General features: G+C 39.8%; 1 protein-coding gene across 2 annotated transcripts in view; it reads left to right on the plus strand.

Annotated features, from left to right (window-relative positions):
* Nucleotides 1-24714, plus strand: part of KLF12 (KLF transcription factor 12) — a 997335-nt gene that overhangs the window by 674683 nt on the left and 297938 nt on the right. For both annotated transcript variants that reach the window (XM_086933410.1, XM_086933411.1), the window contains exons 5-6: nucleotides 11182-11304; nucleotides 19110-19656. In XM_086933410.1, the coding sequence (XP_086789536.1) occupies nucleotides 11182-11304; nucleotides 19110-19656 (670 nt within the window). The remainder of the gene's footprint in view (nucleotides 1-11181; nucleotides 11305-19109; nucleotides 19657-24714) is intronic.

Consider the following 24714-nt stretch of genomic DNA (forward strand, 5'->3'; position numbering starts at 1 on the left):
AGGAATATTTTTATTTTAAATTGTTTATGCCCTGAACTCCATTTGGATTCAGGGGGTCCGTATATGATTAAACAGACCTATTAAATGCGCATTTGTTTTAGGAACGCTAATGAAGGGCAATGAAAAAACAGACCTGTAAAATGGGCATCTGTTTCAGGAACGCTTCGGAAGTGCTTTGGAAAAAAAGAGATTACTGAGATTGTAACGTGTAGTTAATAGAAACCAGCAGGACTTAGGTGCAGAACTTCTTGTAAAATTATATGGCTGGTTACCTTGAAACAGTAGGGACAATGTGAATACAGAAAATATGGCTGCAATAAACTTGCTTTAAAGTACCCTTGATAGAGTGTCTTTTTATGTGTTTATCTTTAAAATACATGAACGTTAAATTGAGATAAAATGTACAAAAACAAATTGCACGACGGTAACAAAACCAGGAAGAAGGAAATACTTTTTTCCCAACCACACCACAACCCAGTAGTCTGAGGAGTGTAATTAATTAAATTGATCGGGCACGGCTGGTCTTGGTGGCCAGGGTGGGTTGAGTGCAGTGTGAGAAAGTGTAATTTCCAGTTCCTGTGCATTGTGGCTTTGGGCTAGTTTCCCAATAGGGACACAGAGTATATAGAGCAGCCAGAGACAGTTCTCTGTCTATTGTCTAAGGGTGGAAGCATTTCAGGTGAAACCGAATAGTCCAATTTATTTTAACTATTTTTTCTGATGTTGTTGATGCATATAAACATACTACAATGGGAATTTTCCCACCTTTGAAAGTGGTCCCATAAATACAGATGCAATCTCCTTTGTATGCATAATACATCTACCCCCAGAGTTAAAAGAACTAGGGGCATCAGGAATTCTGGGGACGATTTAGGGAGCTTACAAGTGGGACCCTGAGCAGGCAATTAAAAATTAAGAATTTCAAGGGAATCAGAAATTCCAGTCCCAACTCCCCCAATAATTCCTCATTTTCCCCAGAGACTGTAACTCTTTGGATCTCATTATTCTGATGAAGCCAGTAATTCGCATTAGTAGAACCATTAGATTTATATGGGAACTCGGTGAGGCCTAACAGTTGCTACCGTATTATAATGCTCATGGAGGTAGACAAGACACTATAGGGCCGATTACGATGTCGGGTGGAAAGTATTCTGACCGACCCTGTCTGAGAATGGTATCCCACCGAATCGAATTTGGGGAGTCTGACCGACTGATTACGATGGTTCCGAACACCATTAAGTCGAACTCCCATTGACTTCAATAGGAACCTGTGCTCCGACCGACTACACAGGCTGCCATTGAAAAAAGCTGTGGGTGGGGAAAATCGTGCACCTTGTGCCTGCCACACTGTGCATGAAATTGAACAGGCTCTGGGTGAAGGAGGGCCCGCTATGGGCACCCATAGCCGGATTCTGACTGCCAATCAGTGTTTGAACAACCGATTCAGAAAACCTGTCCGAATTCAATATTGTAATATGGCGGTCAGAAACACACTCCATAGACCCATACAAGTCGGCTCTGTATGGCTCGGTTACTCCAATTGCCGTTCGGAACCGAGTCGGAAAGCCTGAACGGTTTCCGGCTATCATAATCGGTCAGTAGGAAGTCTTTCCGATTCGGTCAGAAAGACGGGTTCAGAATTGGATTCGGATGAACCTAATGCATTCCGGAGCCTTTCTGACCTACAGCGTAATTGGCCCCAATGTTGAAAGGTCAGTGCTCAGAAGAACTAACCAAGTGCCAGATCTGGAAGGGCTATTACAAACATAACAACATACTGTGTGGTTATTGGAGCTGAATAAACATTGCAGGCTCTATCACATAAAGTAGATCTGTGTGGAGTTTGTGAAGTTCTGGGCTACGCAGAGTTCCAAAAGTGGAGGAGTGTGGTACGTTGCACTGATTTTTAGCACCAGGTGTTTGTCCTAGGCTGTAAAATCAGAGCAAACGGCACCACGCAACGCACAAGTGGGCACTGCTTTTTTTCTGTTGCTCGAGTAGATGTTCTACTTGAGTGGCAGCTTCCTCAATGTGAACGGAAGGTTTCTCAATGTGAGAGGTAGCGACTATCCCCGATCGCCTGCATTGAGAAATCTCAAGTGATGTGGTTTTGAGTAAGATTTTCCTCGCTGTGAGGAGTTTGCAGAGTTTTTCGGAACTTCACGTGCTATGCGGAGCGCGGAGTAGGCAAAACTCTGCGAGTGGAACAGAATTTCACCCCCAGGCCTCACATAAAGTGGGCACTGGAAGTACTAATGTAAGATATGGTCTTTGCCACAGTTTGGGCTGACTGGGGTTTTAAACAGGTACTGAGCATGTGCAGTGGTTATCATATCACATTTCACAGTGGTAAATTGCTGTTTATAACTTGAACTTTATACAGATGTGCTGCTCTTGGCTGGAAATGTAGTTTTTGGCAGTTCTAAAGTAATTGCAGAGTACAAGAGAGCACTACACATTAGCAAAAAACAATACACCACAAACAAAGAGGGCACAACGCCACAAAACAATGTAACATAATGGAAATTCAACAAGCACAATACATAAAATCACACTAGAGCACAAAACAACCCAACACATCACCAGTATAACGAAATATGGCTGTATCACAATTATTGACTTATATAAGAGAAGAAATGCTATCAGAAATTGTAGTGTTTTTACCTCACGTGTGAATTGTGTTGTTTTTTGGGGGCAATCTCAAAATCAGTGTAAACTAAAACACAAATTGAGATTCAATATTTTTCAAATATTAAATATCAACCATTTTCTATTTTTTATTTGGCATTTATAATACTGTTATTTGCCTGGTTCTTTTCTGGTGGCTCTTGTTAATATTTCATTTGCAGTATTTAGACAAATACCGATGTTCAAAGGAAAGGGACGCATCTATATAATTGAAACGGGAAACAGCCTCTGGGCTACAACAATGGCTTTGACTTTTCAGTAACCACAGTTACAGCAAATCGCTGAATCATAAGATGATATTGGCAGTTTCAAATGGACGGCAATAGTCAAGGTGACTCTTTTAACTTTGCAAATGTCCTTACACAGAAGGGCTGCAAATGCCCCAATGACAGCAATTATTAGGTCCATGCAGCCTTGAATTGACTGTAACTCCCTGTGGGGAATTTTGTGCAGAGATTCCAGGTCTCTGAAATTTCTGATGCTGTCCAAATTTTCCATACACAACTCCTGACATTACAAATTAAACACTTCAGAATGCAGAAAAACTTTACGGACACAGAATCCGTGGTCAGAATTCCGCGCTGAATTCCCTTCTCTACTGCGGGCCATTTAGGGCAGGTGGTAAAAGACTGCAGGAGTCCTTTGTGGGGTGGCTTGGGTGTAAAGGGTTGGGGTAGAGGAGGTAATGTTGGGTGGCAGGGGGAACTTTAAATGCTTCCTCCTTGTCTTCCTTGATGATCGATGGAGGGCGCGTACCTGGCAAGTGGTCCAGGCCGCCATGCAGCCCTATCTTTTGTGATTTTATCAGCAAGATTTTCCATCCAGTAAAATTGTGTCCGATATTGCCACGCCTAAAAAATCTAGGCGTGTTCAAACAAAGGGCCCCTTATGATTGTGCTGAGTGAAATTCCCACAAGAATTCCGAAGAGCTTGCAGGGGCCTAATTAGTAAACACAAGACGAACATGACATTAAACATTTGGGGACACATACCTGGTGCTGTCTTGAAATCTGAATGCCTGTACTGTGGGTACAGTGGGTTGAGCTATTTTTTCTGTGTCCATATAGTAAGGAAATGGACCGAGTAGCCAACGTGTGACATTGACCAGTCCTACCTGAAAGTAATTTTACTTCTTAAGTTATTTAATTTAATGTTTAGTACCTTGACTGTCTTTACAAAACCGATGCTCCCTCTGTGGTGCTAATCTTGCCATGCTCAGATGCAAGAAAGGCTGAATTTGCCCTGCCTGTATGCATTCCTGCGATTTGCGGGTGATACACAGACTCTGTAGCACGCTCATTAACCCACTGAATAATATGCAGAAAGGGACTCTCCCAGTGAAATGAAAAACAATCAGTTTGCTGAATGCATCTTTATTCCTTCCTTTGTAATTTCAACACATAAACTGGAACTGTGCCTTAAATGCAATCCTAGTTCATTACACAGCACTTCTCTCCTCTCACGTTGTTGAAAACAGTTCGACCTTGCACAGGGCTTGCAGGGTTTTGCAAGAGGATGCCCTGACTATAAATCTTCTTGACTTCGCTTCAGGGGTTTTAGCTCCTTGCTGCAATGTGAGGTCATTTTAATTACCCTCGCGAAATTAAACTATGCAAAACCCCCTTCCGCATTCCAGCCACCACAGGAATCGCCCAGTGATGTTGCCTCACTCAAACATAGTTGCAGCATTCACAATACTGTGCGACAAAACTTTTCAACCACTGTGTCCATCTTTCTGTTTAGAACTAATTGATTTCCCACCTCTGGTGAGGATCGAACTCCTGTGCCATATTTATCTGAAAACAATGGTCTTTTACTTAGTGTGCAGTCAGATAAGGCTCTTAAAATTGCAGCTTTGTGAGTAGGTCATCCCTGCAGAGGATAAGTGAAGACAGTTCAAGAAACAAAGCCAATTTCTGGAACAGCAATGCATGTTTCATTTATTTTGTAGAAGTTCTTCTTGACCTGAATGCGCATGGTCGCAATGCAGAAAGAAATGGACACAATTATGGAAGGATTCGTTTCTAAGATATCCAGGATGACACTGCATTGAGCAGGCATGCCAGCAGTGCACAGTTGAACTGTGTTTTGAAGTTAAGCATTGTCTGTCTCCCAAAGAATGCCTTACAACAATTAGCCAGCGAATGGTCTATGTGTGATGAATTCATTACAAGATTTCTAACACTGCCTCTAAGGTTCACGTTCTTGGAACGAATAATGGGCCACATTAAAGGCAGATGATGGCAAATTCACAAGAGTGCGGTTAAAGCACATTGACATTTCCAGCAAGAGGCAGATAGTAAAAGTCATTTTAATAACCATCAAGATGGAGGCACCTCAGTGAAAAAGTACCTTTTATGAATGTGACATGTTTCTGAAGGACATCAAGAATCAGTTTCCAGTGCCTGATAATTCTAGGCCTGATTCACAAATTGCAGTTACGGTAGAACTACTCACTACAAAATGCAATTCACAAACTTATAGGTGGAGATCTACAGCTCTACACCTCCTATCTGTTCTATGCAGGGATCCACTCATGTGTAAGTTTACTACTTGATAGTAAATATGAACGTGGCTGTGGTAGTTCTGGGAAAATGATATATACTATATACACTATATACTGATATATATGCTGAGATAATGCAAAATACACTTCGTCAGGCAGAAATATTTACAGTATGATAAAAAAGAAATTAAACTTTAGCATTGTATGGCATGATTCACTTGGAAAAGAGCCAGATGTAATTATAACCATAGTGGGGTTTACTCGCAAACTGCATGTTATACTACAAAAGCACTACCAAAATACTGCAAAATGCTATTCAACAACCTACAAGTGTAAATCTACATCTCTCCTATGTTTTCTATGAAAAGAACCTCACACGTGTCAGTGTACTACTTAGTAATTACATTAGTAGTAATGTCGGAAGGACTGGGGGAGTTGCTGAAAAAAATTCCATAACTACTACTAAAAGGCAGGGATTTAGGAAAGGACATTAACCACCCATATAAGCCCATTGCTATTCACAAACAACGTTTCTAAAATTACTACAGCCAATAACAGACCCTAAACAGTAGCAAATTACTCCAGATTAGAGATGGAGTAAATACAGAAATACACATGGCCAACCACTGGTACTGCACCATCCTATAGAATATGATTAAGGTGTATACTTAAAATAAAACATTTAATTATTTAAAATAGTTAAAAATATAAATATATGTAATGTAATGTTAAAAAGTCTAAAAAAGACGTCATATTTATTATTTATTTATAAATTATTTTAACAAAGTTTTTGGAATTTCCTAACTATTGCAAATTTCATTTTTATTAAAATTAAATTACTTTTATTTAATTCTATTAATCACTTTTAAACATCCTTGATGCATAAGTTTTTTTTACTTTAGGTAAGAATTAATGTTTTAATATCAGAAAATGAATTTCTATTTATTTTAATTTATTTAAATTGATTAAAGATTTCTTTCTAAATTACGGTATTAGTGCTATAGCATTTTTTTCTTCTAGATTTAAATTACATTTATCAAATTAATTTACATTAATATTTCCCATAAAAATATTTTTACTTTTGCCTTCAGGCTGTAGTGGCGCGAGTAGTGAAGCATGAGGTACTATCTTTTGAGGTGGCCAGAGAGGGCCACATATTATTCAGTGGAGCCGTAATTTATACTCCCCCAGGCACCAATCTGAACTTAGCGCCCACATACTAACTCAACTACTCCCCTTCTGCCTGAAATATAAACATTATCTACTCATAGGGGATTTCAACATCCAATTTGAGAAAGCCAACAACTCTTCAGACTTGCACTTGAAGAATGACATGCAGATTCTTCAATTAAAGCAGTGGGTTACAGGGCCCACACACATTGCAGGGCACACTTTGGACCTAATAGTCTCAAACTTTGATTCAATTTCTTTACAGGAGATTAATCCCCTTCCCATGTCAGATCACTCACTTATATCCTTTGTACTTAAGCTCCCAGTCAGGGCCGGACTCGGAACCACAACCGGCCCTGGCAAAGTGCTCAGTCGGCCCCTCTCCCCACTTGGGTGGAGGGGCTGCCGAGCTCTTTGCTAGGGCCGGTTTTCGGCCGATTTTGGTACAGGACCGATTTTGCAGCTAAGCTGCAAAAAACGGCTTTGTAACAAAAACGGCCCCCAGGGGCCCAAAAACCGCCCCCACACGTGTGGCGCACCAGGGGATTGCCCAGTGCCCGCTATGGCCAGTCAGGCCCTGCTCCCAGTAAATGCAACTAAGCCCTCGAGGCACTCAGTGGGGATAAGAAGAGCATGGAGGCTGGTTACCGAAGATACTTTTCGGTCCCACTTCCGCTCCAGGAATCCAGAGGCCCTAAGCATTCTTGAGGCCAATAGGGAAATAATGAATCTTGAAAAAGAAATCACCAACACCTTAGATTCATATGTACCTAAACTGCCACTAAAGGAGGCAAACAAATCTCAACCAGGAAAGTGATATACACGGAACTCAAGGCACTTAAATGAAAGTGCAAAACAACAGAGCACCACTGGAGACTATCTAAATCACAAACAGACAGACAGACAGAGTTGAGAAATTACAATAATGCCATTAAGAAAGCTAAGAAGACCTACTTTGCCAGAAGAATCAATGAGAATTGTAGTTCAACTAAGGAGTTGTATAAAATAGTTAGGGAGCTATGCAAACCAGTGAGTCTATCCCAAACTTTGCCACCTTCAGAAGAATGCTGCAAAGAAATCATTGAGTTTTTCTCAGACAAATTTAGTCAAATATACTTTACTTTCAACACCAACACCCCACTGCCAGCATTTAACTGTGAAACTCCAACCCCGCCTGATGCATCTGCCTGCATAGTCAGCTTCTCCCCATTTACAGAGGAGGAAGTAGCTAAAACAATTAGGGAAGTCAAGTCAGGATCTCCCCTTGATCCCTGCCCTCATTTTGTCTTTTCCAGGATTATACCCATTAACTGTCCATATGTTACCCAGCTATTTAACAACCTGCTAGATACTGCAGCATTCCCAGTAGCATGGAAATGGGCCATAGTGACCCCCTCTTGAAGAAAGCAGGCACAATTGTGCCAAGCCCTGCAAACCACAGGCCCATTGACCAACTCCCGTACCTTTCGAAAGTTATGGAAAAACTGGTTAACAGACAGCTGTCGAATTACCTTGAGTCAAATGACCTGCTGCATCCCTCCCAAACTGGCTTCAGAGCCACTAACAGCATGGAGGCAACCCTCCTAGCGTGTCAGACAACATAAGATCTTTGGTTGACCAAGGGAAAGCTGCTGCTCTGATTTTATTAGACCTATCGGCGGCGTTTGACACCGTCTCACACAATCGCCAAATAGGGGAATTTTCATCAAAACCAAAACCCATTGGATATGGTGTTCCACAGGGGGCATCCCTAAGCCCCACACTCTTTAATGTCTATGTATCATCTTTGGCAAAAATCAGCGAGAAGTGGAGCTTTAGTATTTGATCCTAAGCAGACGACACACAACTGCTGATAACCATTGAAGAAAGGCACAAGAACACTAGATTAAAAATGAATAACTGCCTCTCGGAAATGGCCACCTGGACCTGGATCACTAACTTAAACTAAATGCAGGAAAATCCGAAATGTTACTTTTCGGAGGAGCTAAACTTATCTGGAATACCACCTGGTGGCCCCAGACGCTGGGTGACGCGCCTGCTCCAAAGCAATGCACAAAGGATCTGGGGATCCTCCTGGACAATACCCAATCCATGCAGGACCATGTGCAGGTTCTATGTGGAAGAAGCTTCGCAACGCTAAAGCTCCTAAAAAGGCTATTCCCTTGGATCCTGCTAGATTGTAGGAGAACCATCACACAAGCATTACTTACTAGTAGGTTGGACTATGGTAATGCACTATTCGTGGGCATGGCAGACTACCTCATCACACGCCTATAAGTGGTGCAAAATGCCGCCGCCAAATTGGTATGTAACAAAGACAGACTCAGCTCCGAGTCTGAGTGCCTGAAATTACTTCACTGGCTGCCAATATGTCAAAGAGCGAAATTTAAGCTGCTCAGTCACGCGCACAAGGTGCTGCACAAATGAGGGCCTCCTATCCTACTGAACAAAGTTGAATTTTATGTACACACCAGATGCCTAAGATCACGGTCTCTAGCTCAAGCCAGAACAAAACGCATTAGGAAAGTAAGGGCAGGGGGTCGTAGTTTCTCATACATGGCAGCAAAGCATTGGAATGAACTACCACAAGACCTCTGCCTTTCCAAGGACTACCTTGTCTTCAGGAAAAAACTTAAGACCCATCTGTTCATTAAAACTTAACACCAGCAAAACTCATCAACCGCTCAGCTATCTACCGGAGTCCTAGCATAGCGCTGTGATATCCTTCCCGAATGAATGTTGAGCTTTACCAATAAAATACAAAACTTTTTTTTAAATTTTTTTAGTTAAATACCCTTTTTTACTTTCCCATAAATCAACTGATGGTAAATTATAGGAATACTTTAAAATGTTTATTAAGCTTTATAATAAATTATTAACACATATCTTTTATGTCAAATATTAGTGTACATTAATTTCATATATTTATTTTAAATATAAAACAAAATTAAAAGATGATATAGCACTATTAATTTCAATCTCATTAATTTAAAGATATTACGTTAGATAGAAATAGGTGTCTGTAGTTTAAATTTTAAAAAATAAATCCCTACATAAAGTTAACATTTTTTTTTATTATACATGAATAATTATTACATGAGATGCATACCTATGAGTGTGTGGCCCTGGGCTTACTACTGTTTTTTGTCAGCAGTAACATACACTCCTAAATTTGTGTTCATCCCCTTTTTCAGTGGGTGGAGATGCGTAAGTCTACACTTTAAGTAACTTTACACTCATATTCTGAGATCAGCCTAAAGAAGTAAAATTACTCAACAGCATAATAGTACATTACATGTGTAAATTACTCACAAGTGTAAGTTACCTTAGTGATTGGTAATCTTAAGTGAGCTACCAACTCACTCACGCAATATAATAGTTTTCAGTCAAGAGTCACCTTTAAACCTTGTTGCGCAACTGAAGATTTGATTCAGATTTTGAAAAATATGACTAAATGCTGACCATGGAATACTTGAAATGTGTGTATTTTTATATATTGCTCAAACCCTAGGAATATTGAAGCACTGATGGTCTCAAAATATTGATGACTTGCATTAGCTGTCAGAGATATTTAGAGGTCCCTTAAAAACCTGTATTTCCATAATTTGGTTTCGCCTAATAATAACACCAAAATGAGGGGCCGATTATGATAGCGGTTTTTCCGCATCCTCGGGGCCGGCGGAAGCCACCGCTGGCCCAGAGGATGCGGAAAAACCGCACCGGACTGACCAAGGACCCACCGCCACATTAGGATGGCTGGTGGGTCCTGGTTTCCGTCCGCAGCTTTTCCGCCGCGGTCGGCTTACAACCGCGGCGGAAAAGCTCTGATATGGCGACGGTGTCTCTCAGACACCGTCCGCCATATCAGGATGGGCTTTAAAAAGTGCTTTTCCGCGGCGGGTTTTCTGCCGTGGAAAAGCATACGAATCTTCACTGCGGGGGCCCGTTGCGGGCCCCCTAGGTGAAGGGGGGGTGGGAGGTGCACATGGGGGGTACCTATGGTACCCCCCTGCATTTGTATGCAGAAAGCGGCAGGCACCGCGCGGTGCCTGCCTCTTTCTGCATGCAAATGCAAAGACTGCATTTTTAACATTGCCGCGGGTGCAGCTTGAAGCCGCACCCGCAGCAATGTTAAAAATAAAGGATGTGACCGCCAGGGTGACGGTCACATCCTAATCGCACAGGAGGGGACTCCGCAGCCCATGCGGACGTCCCCTCCTCCTCAGTGATCGCGGACGGCCTCAAGTCCGTCCGCGATCATAATCGGCCCCTGAGTGTCTGACAGACTTTAATAATGATCCGATTTTTGCAGAATGTAACAGGGGAAAATATGTTGATACACCTTTATTCCCTATCTAAGCTGCTGAAACCATAGTGGTGTGGGAATACTGTACACAGGAAAAACCCAGCCATGTAGGATCGAGAATTCCCTGTAGGGAATTACCACATGATTTTAAAGTCCTGATTAAGATGCGCCCCTTAGACCTATGAGTGAGATATATCTTTCATTCACACAGTTTGAGGATTTTTTTGTCATTCATGCACATCATCTAGAAATGAAGAAGTATTGGTGTGTTCTGTATCCTACTGTAAGATTAACACCACAAGTGTGATGGGGAGTGGTAACGTAAAAAATACCTCCTGGGATCATGATAAAAAATGTTTTAATGAGTGTTTGCAACATAGGTTGCAATTACAGCTTAGAAGTCAATGCAGGAAAAGCATATGAAAGTGAATGAAGGTTATTGAGTTTTATTTATGTTTTATGCTCTGTGCAACAAAAAATACAAAACAGGAATGCTATCTTTTTTTCTCAGAGGGAAACAGAAAGAAAAAGGGATATAGACTCACATGTACAGAAAGAAAGAAAAAAATCCTGGAAACCACTTTCTTGGTCTGATGCTTTCTCCAGAAGTTATAACCGATCAACTGAAGCTACTGTAAGTTATTTCAATTTGTACATTCATATTAAAGAATTTATTTCAATTCTGGATGTCCTGCTATGGGTGCTGGTGTAGCCTGGATTTTCCCCCATTTAAGGGCATTTTCAGAGTGAGTGCTGTTCCAAAACCTTTCGCTTCTTCATGCTGAATCTCCATTCAGAGTATATAGTATCTGCGGAAATGAGACACAGTTTCCTTCAGCGATCCGCCCTCTGTCCAGTAAAGCTGCTGCATGGGAATAAAGGTCAACCTTCACTTTCTGAGCACTGTTTAACAATTATTATGTATTAATATTGATGACTTTACCATATTTACTCAATTGGTCCATACCTCATTTTATATACTAGGATTCACTTACTTAAGTCAAATTTTATTTAAGTAATACTTTCTTATCAGAGATATGCTTGTTTTGGTTTGAACGTCTAAACACACTAGCTATTCCCTCTTCTCAGTTGATTGCAAGTAATTTCTAAAACTGGATTTTATTACCTCTTCCTCATATGTGATATTAAATCCACTCCATGGGCCTGATTACAAGCTTGCAGCCGTCGCACTGCCATATCTGTGGTTGGGCTGCCCACGAGATTACAAGTATTTATTGTGTCCGGTGGGCTTTTTTTTTACGTTCCCACAGTGGTTCCCTGAAAATGGGCACAGCAATAGGAACTCCAAAAAACAGTTCCTGCACGGCATGGACTGTGGTGCATCAACATGCAAATGTTGTGCCTCCTGCATGCTCCCCAGGGAGCAGAGGCACAATGGGGCCCGGTAGGGCCGCCTTTGTTTTCTCCACGCTATGGTTTTCATGGAGAAGGAGCCACCATGAAAACAGTGCCAGAAAGGAAACTCACAGTCTGCTTGGTGGGACCGTGCCAGTCCTACCAAGTATACTGTGGCCTCCTGACCACCCCAACACCCCAGGGAATGGTGGTTCCCTGGTGGCTGTGGCAGGGCTATAGCAGTTGGACCGTAGTAGTCATAATAATAGTAATAATTGTAATAGGGCAGTAGGAAGACTGCCACCGCCGCACCCCCATGAGTGTCTGTGGACTGCCAGACTTGTAATAAAGCCCTTTATGTGTTAGAGATATATTTTCTCACATGGTTACATCAACTGAGGAAGGCAAATCACTGCAATATCAGTTAAAGAAAAGTAAACAGGCTGCATCACCTCCACCAATTATGTCCAAGGTCGAGATACCACCAGAACTGTCCTTAAGTAAAATTCTGCAAGAGATTCATGCTACTCTTACTAGGAAGGCGGAAAACAAATTCATCAAAGACCTCCTTGCCATACCATCAAGTAGTCCGACTATCCCAGTGCTCATGGATGCAGGCTGTAAAGCAATAGGGGACCAGGCTCGCCTTCGACCCCTCTTGCTCTGGGCCCGTCTGTGGAGGGTACCGGAGCTAAAATCTTACGCTGACGGCCTCGCTGAGGTGATGCACTCTGACGGATGGCACAGAATCAAATGGCTGAAGAACATCAAACACCTTCTAGGGGATTTAGGCTTGGATTTTTGTTGGGATAGCCACTCCGCTCCCCCGAAGGAGACCCTAAAAAGACTGTTCTGGGAGTGGGTCCGCATGAAGCGCAACAGTAATCAGCACCACTGCAAAGCCACCGCAGCTTTTCTGATGATAAAAGATGTTGTTGCCTACGAGCCATACATGGACCTAATAACAATTGCCATGGATCGGTCCCTGTATATCAAATTTCGGCTGGGGCTGCTACCCTTGGCTGATCTCTGTTCCAGGTGGAATAACTCCCAGCCCTCTTCACGATACTGTGCTCTCTGTCCTGACAAACCAGAGACTGTGCCACATTTTCTCTTTGAATGCCCTGATTACGGCCGACCAAGAACACGCTGGCTCGGCCCTATCTGCAGAGAATTGGGTACTCGCCAGCACTCTGTTGCCCTTCGGATTCTTTTAACTGACACAGCCCCCCCGATTGTTTGTGCCGTTGCCAAGTTTTTAAAATGGGCCTGGTTGATTAGACTTAGAAGACTGTCCGTATCAATTTAATCTTCTTTTAACTAATTTATGATGGTCTAACGTGTTTTAATGTTTTTACTTATTGTACAGTCATACTCTTTTCGACATGCTGTTTTAACTTTTTGTATCGCTTTTATGATATATGCATATCGAAATAAAGCAATCAACCAACTAATGTTGATGCTCTAAACTAGGACCTTAAAATATTCAAAGTAATCTAGCAGGCTTTTCAATGAAAGTGTCTGAAAATGAGATTAAAACATTAAAGCCATGATTCATCATATTCTTCCAGTTACTGTCAAAGTTCAGCTTATGATAAAATGCTTCTTGACTTAAAAAACTGGAAAAGGCATTACAATTAATGTATTTTTAAGTTACTAGAAAATATAGAAGGGGAAGATTGTAGACTGTACATAGAAAATGTACTGCCCTATTTACTCAATATTAAAGTTTCCAAGAAGTTTGAAATTGATGAAAAGCATCATATTCCATCATAACAGAAAGAATATCAATTCAAGTTGAGAAAAGTCATTTTCAAGTTACTTCATCATAACCATTTAGTCATGATATGGTACTTTTGTATCTTGTTTTGTGTATTCTCTCAGGTTTTCTTTACATTACATGCCATTTGTCTTGCTTGCCTTAGTTTATTGAGCTACCTTTATTTTAGTTTGATCAAACGTTGGACAGATTATGGGCCAGATGTAGGTAATTCCTATTTACCGACTCTTAAATACCGAATTTTACCGATTCGGTATTTAAGAGTCGGTATATAGGAAGGGGGGAGATGTAGGTAATTCGAATTTAAGACTTACCGAATCGGTAGGATTCGGTATTTGGTATTGCCCATTGATTCCTATGGGCCATGAAGCCCATAGGAATCAATGGGCAATACCGATTCGGTATTTACCGAATTGGTAAATAACGAATCCTGCAAGGGTGCAGGGGGTGTCACTTTGACACCCTCTAGCACCCCAATTCCGGACTTGTGTGCCATGTGGCACATAGACATGCCCTATGGGCATGTCTGTGTGTGACATTGCACAGGTGTGCATGCACGGATGTGCATGCACACCTGAATTCGGTATTTTACCACACAATAGGATTGTGTGGTAAAATACCGATTCTTAAGGGCCTGTGGCACTCTTAGGAGTGCCACCTACATGTGGATTTACCAAATCGGTAAATATACCGATTCGGTATTTTACCGATTCTGTAAATTTACAGATTCGGTAAATTTACAGAATCGGTAAAATATAGGCCCCCTACATCTGAAAACCCTAATACCGGTCGGTAACGGCCGAATTCGGCCGTTAGCGACCGGTATTAGGGCTCCTACATCTGGCCCTATTTTCCTTACTACACCCCCACATCCTTATGTTGCCTTTAATGGAAAAGACATATAACCTTAAAATATGCCTTTAAATGTCAAAGCTTGAAACATCCAGTTAAAAGAGTGAATATATTGTCTTATCTGGTGAGGAATGAATATGAGTTATGTCTACTTCAATAGACCCACAAAATGACAAAATAGCATCATATATGACTAAAGGTTAGATTGGTAATTTTGGCTCTTCTCCCAAAGAGAATGGAGTTGCAAGCCTCTTCCTGAAGAAACTTCAATCACAAATTCTTGAGAAGCATTCTGATACAGATGGAAGATATATTTATGTGAAAGTTAAACTTGATATGTTTATTTGCATCTATTTAATATATATGGTCCCACAGCGGATGATCCTATATTCCGGGGCGATATCACTACAGAAATTGTGAGGTTTGGTAATGTTCCACTTATTGCTGCTGGAGATTTTACTTTGTTTTGTGACCCATTACTTGATAGACTCTCTTCTACCAAATTTGAGCCTCCCAAAGATGAGCCTTGTTCAATTGCCTTGTTTAAGAATACAACATACATTGACCGGTCGGGCTGCATTTTCAATATCTTTATGTGCCTAATTTCTGATTCACAAATTGGGCATAATGATATCTCTGACCAGATATGATTTCTATCTGTTTAAAATTACATGATTATTCCTGCTTTCATTCTGGATAGAGAAAGAATGATATTTTTCTGAATGATGACAACAAAGAAAAGATGTTGCATGCTGTAGGTCAATATTTTACTTGTAATACAGAAAATAAAACTTTAACTATAACTCATTAGGAGGCTTTTAATGTGAGTATTTGAAGAACAACTATCTCTATAAAGGCATATGAAAATAAATTGGTTCATGCTAAAATTTCTGACCTAGAAAGATAGATAGACAAACATGGGAGTATTTTGTTTCTCCTAATAATAATATGTATTGATTGAAGTTAAAGAAACTTTGTGATGAATAGCATTTGTTACTTACAAAAAGACCTGTTTTTAATGATGAGGAAAAATGTTACTTTTACTAACACTAGACCAAGCACAACTACTTGTTCTTAATTGCATGTGCATCAAACAAGATAAAACCCAAATATATGTAGTTAGGAAAGCAGATGGGAAACTACTGGTTAATATTAAGGGTATCATAAATAAATTGAAATGTATTATACTTTATACAGTAAACCACAATTAGTAATCCAGAAACAATTTCTTATACCGATATTTATTCTCTATTAAAAATCTATTAATCTGCCCAGGCTTTCCCAAAATGATAAGGAGTTGTTTGAATCTCCTATAAATATTGAGGAAATCAAAGATTCTTTTATTTTCCTCAATACAAGGAAATCTTCTGGACCTAATGGAATTCCTGCAGACTTTTATAAATGTTTTTCTACTCAATTAAGACTGCACCTTTTCACATTGTGTGTGAAGTTCAGTTTCACAAGAAAGCTATCTGGATCCTTTACAAATGCATTATTAATTGGAGTAATTATACACGATAAAGATCCTCCTGTGTCCTCTATTATTCCATTTCTCTAACCAATCAAGATTGCAAAAGATCTACGCCAACCTTTTTTAAATACCCTCATTCAACCAGATTAAGTTGGATTCTTAAAAGTCAGACTGTCAGTGCACAATACCAGACATATTTGCAATGCCCGGGAATCTATTCCCGATTTTAAATCTCCTGCAGGCTTACGTGCACTTGATGTAGAAAAAGCATTTGACAACACCAATTGGCATTTTTTTATTATTTCAGACTACAGGCTGTTTTCATTGTGGTCCTAAAATTATTAAAAATATGTTCACTCTCTATGTTCAACTCTTTGCTAAACTTTGTATACATGGTAATTTCTCATTATCCTTTACTCCTTTCATAGGAACAAGACAAGGCTGTTCTCTATACCCACCCCTCTTTATATTAGCCATAGAACCTACATTGTGTTAGCCCTGAAATTCCATTAAAATAAAGGCATATATATTAAAAATATTGTACTGAGAACGTGGCTTATTTATATGATGTTCTTTGGTTTATAAGTGAAGCAGATTGTTCTATTCCAAATATTTAGCAAAGTCATATGGTAATGGTTCAGGCTATACCTTCAATATCAATAAAACTAGATTTGTTCCATCAATTATCTACAATAAAGAAGATATGATGTTTAACACTGATATAAAGTGGTGCAAAGATAAAAGTAAATATCTAGCAATTTTATTTCCCAGTTCTAAGAGTATGATGAAGGTATACTGTGACTATTTTATTTAAAATTCAAGCGGAAATAGATAAATGGTCCTTATTGCATTTAAATCATTGGGGGAAAGCTGAATCCATTCAAATGATTAGTGTTATGCCAATACTTTATGTATTATCCACCCTTCCTTTATAATTTTCATTACCATTCTACAACAAATTGAAAGAACGTTATCTAACTTTATTTGGTAGACAGCCACGAAAAAACACTTTTATTGTTTTTCAGAAAGAAATTTGGTAATTTGCTTTTGAAAAAAATGAAAAAGTAATTACCCTACACACTTGAAGGTTGCTCTTTTCTGCCTTTTACTGCCAGGTTAAGTAAGAGAAAAAAAGGAAATTGCAGTGTTCACCTAAAATAGGGAAGGCAGAGTATTGGCACCGACAATCACTACTTCGTCCAACAATCAGAGAAATCTTTCTATCCATGAAGTCAACGAGGGCTCTGTCAATGGAGGATTTGCCATCTGCCATACCTAAATGAGGTGGGCGGACTGAGGGTTTGGCGGACAGAGAACTACATTGAATTTGTGATGGAGTACCCTCTCTGCCAAACTCTAAATCGGGCCCTTAGTGCCTACATTTTCTCCTAAATGGATTCTAAATTGATAGAATAAGATTAAGCATTTCTCTCCACCAACCCTATTAGCTGACATCAATACATGTCAACTTATCAAATCTTCTTTGATACTTAAAGTCACTAAAATGGCAATTCTTGAAGTATATTAGATATTTTTCTTGGGTATTATGTGTTGTAAAAATATATTTAATTATATAATTCCTTTTACATTCTGTTATAATATGCTTACCCTGGCCAGGCTTCTGATCATCGCCACACGAGGGCCTCTGACTCCCAGGAATTTAGAAGGTCACTGAAAATACGGTGGGAGCAGTCAAACTCTTTTAAAGGGGTTGTATTACAATGTAGATGATGCTCACACCATCTTCGTAGTATGTGTGATTAACTTATGCAGTCCAGGTGTTTTCCTTTGCATCCTAGTGCTGATGGCTTTGTTCAATACAAATTTGGGACCATAATATGTGTCACTAAGGACAGTGGTCAAAAAGATAGTGTAACTGAAACGGGGGAGCAAATAAGTAGGATAACCTTGGGAAAGTGATGGTTTGAGTATTCCATAAAAGCTCATTTAACTACCATCTTCAGTGCTTTAAAAATGATAAAAACCAATTGCAAATATTATAAAATGTTTTGTTTGTACCTTCAACTTTATATAATACTTTCTTTGGGCTTTCAAAATTTAACAGGGCCTCCTAACCATGCCTCAGTTGAAGGTTTTTTAGCACATTTCCAGTTGAGTAGAACTTGACACATCATAGACGTTGTTGCTTTCATAGTCAAAATCTCATCTCCAGAAAACTATTGAAGTGTATATGTGTATTCTATCACACATTGCTTGCTATCAAATGTCACTCTACATCTCAGCATTAAAACCATTATTCTGATGCAATCTTTCGGAAATTGCTAATCATATGCAAGACCCATTATAAACACAAAATTCACCTTGCCAACACTGTAGGTACAACAGGGCTCGAATTCAGTCTGTCACTACCGCTAATTAGATGGTTTTGTAAGGTACTTGAATTGGCCCAGCCAGCGTCTGCATCAGCTCTAATGATATACCAAAGAGATCATCAAACATCAATGACTAAAGTCGAAAAATCTCCGAGTTAGTGCATGGCTGCAGACAACAGCGCTTGAAAACTCAGAGATTTTTCGAGGTAATGAATGTGCTCAAGATGCAAAAAAGAAACACAGAGACCCTTTCTGTGCTGGTGTAGCACTGACAACATGATCATGATATGTCCTTATGTTTTTCTGCAAGGATAGGTTCTTCGATAAAAGAGTAGCTAAACATTTGCTATGCAAAAGCTTCATTTCTGTTCATCAAGAGTTTAGTAGGGGCAACAAAATAAAAGCCATTAGTATTTTATAGATTTTTAAATTCCAATTAACTGCTGTAGTATGTGCCAAACTGAGCCATTCGTGTGCTTGTAATTAATGTGATTAAGTATTGTAGAGAATACATTTTCTCTTTTGAATTGTCTTACCTTGTATGCTCACAATGATCAAAATTCCATGTTATTTAAAGTATCTATTAAAAAGACACTTTTAATAGCAGACATTGCATAACCCACTCTGAATTTGTTTCTATTTTGCAGTCCCCAAAAGCCCCTACCTTCCCTGACATGGAAGCTGTTCCTCTCTTGCTCAACAGTGTGAAGTCGGAGCCGCCGGAGGACTTGCTGTCAACTGACCATTTCCAAACACAAACTGAACCAGTGGACTTATCAATTAATAAAGCCAGGACGTCGCCTATAGCAGCATCTTCATCACCCATTTCCTTAACAATATCAGCCTCCTCTCCTTCTTCTACTTCGTCTGTCTCTTCCACGTCTAGTCGTCCAACTTCTTCCCCAACAGTGATAACATCTGTGTCGTCCGCATCCTCTGTACCAACAGTATTAACGCCAGGACCCCTAGTGGCTTCTGCACATGGTGTTGGCGGTCAGCAATTTTTCCACATCATCCATCCAGTACAACCACCAAGCCCTATGAATTTGCAGTCTAACAAACTGAATAATGTGCACCGCATTCCAGTTGTGGTGCAATCTGTGCCAGTTGTCTACACCGCTGTAAGATCTCCAGGAAGTATGAATTCTACGATAGTGGTACCACTTTTGGAAGGCGCAAGGAATCACCTAAAAGGTAAGAAGAAGGAAGTGTATTTTAACATTTTGTTTATTGAAAGTTTGATTGTTTATCCCAGTTATATTTGTTTATCCAAGTTGTATTCGTTTCACACGCATCATGTGGTTGAACTTTTGTATCCTATTCTCTAAGTTCAAGACGTCAAATAAAAATGCTACTTCTAATATAGGCATTGTGAATAATTGCATTAATTAGGATTAACACTGCATCTGCTAATATGTTTTCACCCTGCCCAACTATGTGCCAAAAGAGGTGAAATCATTATCAATCCTGCCATCCCTCTAAATCACTTATATTTGCAAAATCAACTAAATAAACAAAAAACAAATATGTCAAAACCAAAAAAAGAAACCATAAAAATTGGTATTACAGTAATTTAGCACTTAACTCTAGGGCATAGTATTCCAATATTTCTGCTTTGTGAAAGTTTCTCCAATTTTCATATTATCCATCAGTGTGTCATGCAGTTAACATTTCAAAATTTGTTGAGTGTCAGGAAACATGCCCAACAAATTATATAAAATCGTTTTCAACATTTTTCAGTTTGTTAATTAATAATTCATCCCAGGTCCTTCTTGATGCTCTGGCCAGGTTAGCCTGGAAGTATCTATCAACATATCATAAGGAACTCAGCACATAGGTCAGCAAGACTAGAAACTAACCCACTGCCAAGATTCTTACCTCTGGGAATGGAACATCCAGTAGCGACTCAGAAGAGGATACTCATGCCAGCAATAAAAAGCCATTAGAAGAATACAACAAGCTCTACCAGGTTGAGCTCCATCCGAACATAGCTAATGTATGGCACACATCAGCTGCCGTGGGTTAGGAAGAGAGACAAAAGACCAGGACAAATCACTAGAAATCACCAAGCACAGATGATGCGACGCATACTTTACACTCACACAGTTAGACTAGATAGTCTCCCAACCAACCCTCCACCCCCATTTGGAATACTTCCTCAATGAAACCCATAGCCTCCAAACCACTGACCCATGCCAAATACGGCCCAGGAATATATCCTCGATAATTTGAAAACCTCCACAATGAATCACAACCACACACCAAAGAATATACAAACTGCCAAGAGTCCATGTATTTACCAAATTCTGGTCTGTGTAATACTTGATAACAGACAATAACATGTCATAACCTAACATAATCTCTCCTTCGTGTGTTTGAAGCTTTTTGTATATCTTGAGAGGTCATGCAAAATTCCAATTCTGGTTAATTTTGGTGAGTACCTTTCCAACAATTTCCTACTTACCCAGTATCTGTCCACAGGATTCCATGAACTTCGTGCCTTTCGACAGTATGTGCAACACATTCTCTTGCATTCACTGGTAATTGTTATTATAACTGTATTTGTATATATATATAGCACTTACTACCCTTAACAAGGTGTCAAAGCACTTTTCAGCGAGTAGCATGCGATCCAGGAACCCAAAAGGATTAGTGGTGGATTAGTATAGGGAAATATGAGTTAGTTTGAGTTGTGGACATGTGAGTCTGTTAGTTGGATTGAATAGGATAAAGTCAGACATAAATTGGTGGGCAAGATTCTTTGCACAGATGTTTAGTATAATACTAACAGAAGGCAAAATGCCATCTAACTGGAAGGGTGCAATAATTAGGCCCATCCATAAGAAAGGTAGCATGGAGGCACCACAAAACTACCGCCTGATTAACCTCCTTGATAATGGAGATAAAGTTTTCTCTAAAATTGTACTGAATCAACTCAACATATGGGTAAAAGAGCTCCAGATTGTCCCTATAGAGCAAGGAGGATTCAGGGAAGGACACTCAACTATAGACCATGGGTTTGCGCTGTGGGCGATGGCGAAGAAGTCAACGGAACAAAATGGCAAGTTGTGCTGTTGTTTCGTTGACTTCCGAGCAGCATTTGACTCAGTTGATCGCGCATGCCTATGGGAAACACTACTTAAAGTAAATATCCCGAGTGACCTTCTGTTAATAATAAAGGAACCACACAATGAGAACTGGGCGCAAGTCATCAAGGATACGGAGGGCTCTTTAACGCAAAAAATACCCATCAGCAACGGCCTAAGACAGGGGTGTGTGTTAGCGCCGCAGTTATTCTCTATATTCCTGTCAGACCTCCCGGCCCATCTAGAGGTCGAGGGTAGTGCAAGTCCCAGAATGAACGGAAACAAGGTGCCCTGCCTACTATACGCAGACGATTTGGTTATAGTAGATCAGACAGAGATAGGCCTCCAGCGTAAGCTCAATGCCTTCAACGCATACTGTGTTAATAAATTTCTAATTGTCAACCTGGATAAAACTAAAGTCCTTTGCTTTGGGAAAAAATTAACCAGATTCAATTGGTACCTAGGTGAGCTTAAACTGGAGACGGTGAATGAGTATCGCTACCTAGGTATATGGTTTGACAAAAGTCTAAAATGGGATATGCATTGGGATACACAAAAAGCCAAAGCACACACATCGATATGCAGCCTAAAAATGTTTAATAGGGATTACGGAGAGATGTCGCACAGACCAATGCTAAGGGCCTTTGAGGCAATGATACCCTCCCAAGTTCTGTATGGGGCAGAAATCCTTTATTTGAGCGGTAAAGGAGCCTGGGACTTGGTAGAGGGAAAATGCCTCAAAGGACTCCTCTCTCTCCCACAATCTGCTATGGTGCAAGCCATAAGAAGGGAATTAGGCACAAAGTCCTGGGAGACACTAACTCAAATGGCAATACTCAGACTTTGGAAACGACTGGAAGACCCTGAGGGACAAAAAGTAGCACAATGGTGCAAGAAGGAAATCCTATCGAGTAATCTAAAATGGGCAAAAATGTGTAGTGGAAAGAGTTACGCAAATTTGTAAAAAATTAAAGGTAGAGGTAAACCAGGAAACACATCAACTCCTTTGTACTAGGAGTGAGTTGAAATTAAAGGGGAAGGAAATATCGAGATTGACCGATATGGAATATTTAGCGAAAAAGAAATCAATAACACATATGATGGGCGCTTGGCTAAATGAAAACTGGTTCCCCTACCTAGACATCCTTCCCAACCGCGGCCTTAGGCAGGAGATCTTAAGGCTGAGGGTTGGTTTAAACCCATTGTTAACAAATAAAGATCTGAAAAATAAATTGTTAGATAAAAATGGATGTTGTAAGTGTAATTTGGGGTGCAAAGGAGACCTGGTACACATCCTTCTTGATTGCCTGTTTTTACTGGAACAGCGGAAACTGTGGTTACGACCCGTGTTCCTAAAATATGCTATAAGCTCTAGAGCGCAGGCAGCTAACTTATTAACTGAAATACCCACTATCGATATTGCGATTGCTCTTGGGAAATACATAAAAGCAGCATTGAGGGATCTAAGAAACCGGGAATAACATGTATATTCTAAAGCATTTTAAATTAATGAAATTAGTCTAGCAGAAGGAAGTAGAATGGGTTTTATTCATAAATGCAGAATGCTAATTTAAATGCAATTTTATGGTTGTCGACAAAGGAAGAAGCGTGTGTAAGAGTTTTAACTTATATTTGACGGATTTTATTGTTATAATGTTTTAAATGTTTTGATGTGATCGTTTTAACTTTTTGATACTCTCTTGCACCTGTTTAAATGACTACGGTCATAATAAACATACCTTTTGACTTGACTTGACTTGGAATAGGATAATGGAGGGATAGGAGAGGGAAGAGTCTAAAAAGTGTTATTAGGGAGATCATAGTATTAAAATGAGGTTTGGGAAGAGTCAAAGGAGGGATGCATGAGGGAAGTATTTAGAAAGAGTTGTTTGGGAGGTCATAATAGTAAAATGAGGTTTGGGGCAAGTCAAAGGATTTAGCCAAGTTATGAAATTGGAGTGTACTGCGGACACAGAGATTCCACCTGATTGATTCTGTCTTATTGCATACGGCTAATTTCAAAACTTGGATAAATTCTTTGACCATGCCACTGGGCTTTTTCATTCATTGTTTGACCTGTGAGCTTACACGCTTTGTAATCTTCAATGCATTTGAGAAAACTTGTGTCTCTGACACAGGAGACCAGGGGCCCATCAATGTGATTAATTCCACTGAAACGTCTGCTGTGGAAACAAGGTGGCTGCTTCTTACCTAATGAAGACCCCGCATTAAGGACTCATAGTTCCTCCAAGTACCATTAGGATCGAAAAGTCGACTGTCCCTTATTGTGAACCTGTACTGTATTTGTATACACATACAGATGACATTATTGATTTATTGTATCTTTTCACTATTGTGTATCTTTACTCAAATGTAGCCAACAGATGGCCAGACAGGTGGTTGTAAAATGTATGGAAATATTGTGAATTCCCCAACTTCACCTTTGAAACCCTTACGCGAGCACTTTTCTGAGCACTCTATATTTCCCTTAGAGCACCTCTTGGCAATTGTACAGATTTATTTGATATAAATGTATTATAATTTCAGCCCTATTCGAATAATGTGTTCGTTTTGGGTGATGTGATTTAGAGGAATATTTTCCTTCCATTTTGACCAACTCTTTTGTACCGTAATAAACCCAGGTCTGGTAGATCATTGGGTTTCCCCATTGTTGTGCAATGAGCTGCAAAATACTAAAAGCTTCCTGTAGCTGAAGCCTACAAATACATATGCTGTTCCTATGCTGGAATCAATTATGTTATTGAAGCAATGGTAGTGAAAACTATACATGAGGGAAAAGGTTAACAGATGGGAGGGGGGTTGGATGTGATACACCTGAGTACCATAATTACAGAGCTAGGTATCAAAGATCTATTGATTAGCTTTTAATTTAAAATGCGTTCACCATGGTTACAGTTTCAAGCAAATTTTACATAGATGCTCAGGGAATTCGAGATATGATTGAAAGTAGAGTAGCAATAATTACACTTTTTAGTTCTTCACTGAGAGGAGTAATAAAGTAACATTTGTTTAAAATTGTTAGACATCTGTCTACCCTTTTCTGCCTCCTTTAGAGGTTGTAAGATACTGTTTTTCCCAATGACAGAGCCACCAGCACCTCCTCTATTTAGAAAATCTTTTCAGTGGTCCTGATACAAGCGAGAAT

The sequence above is a fragment of the Lissotriton vulgaris genome, chromosome 8 (genome assembly GCF_964263255.1).
Source record: "Lissotriton vulgaris chromosome 8, aLisVul1.2, whole genome shotgun sequence".
In the NCBI taxonomy this organism is placed as follows: Eukaryota; Metazoa; Chordata; class Amphibia; order Caudata; family Salamandridae; genus Lissotriton; species Lissotriton vulgaris.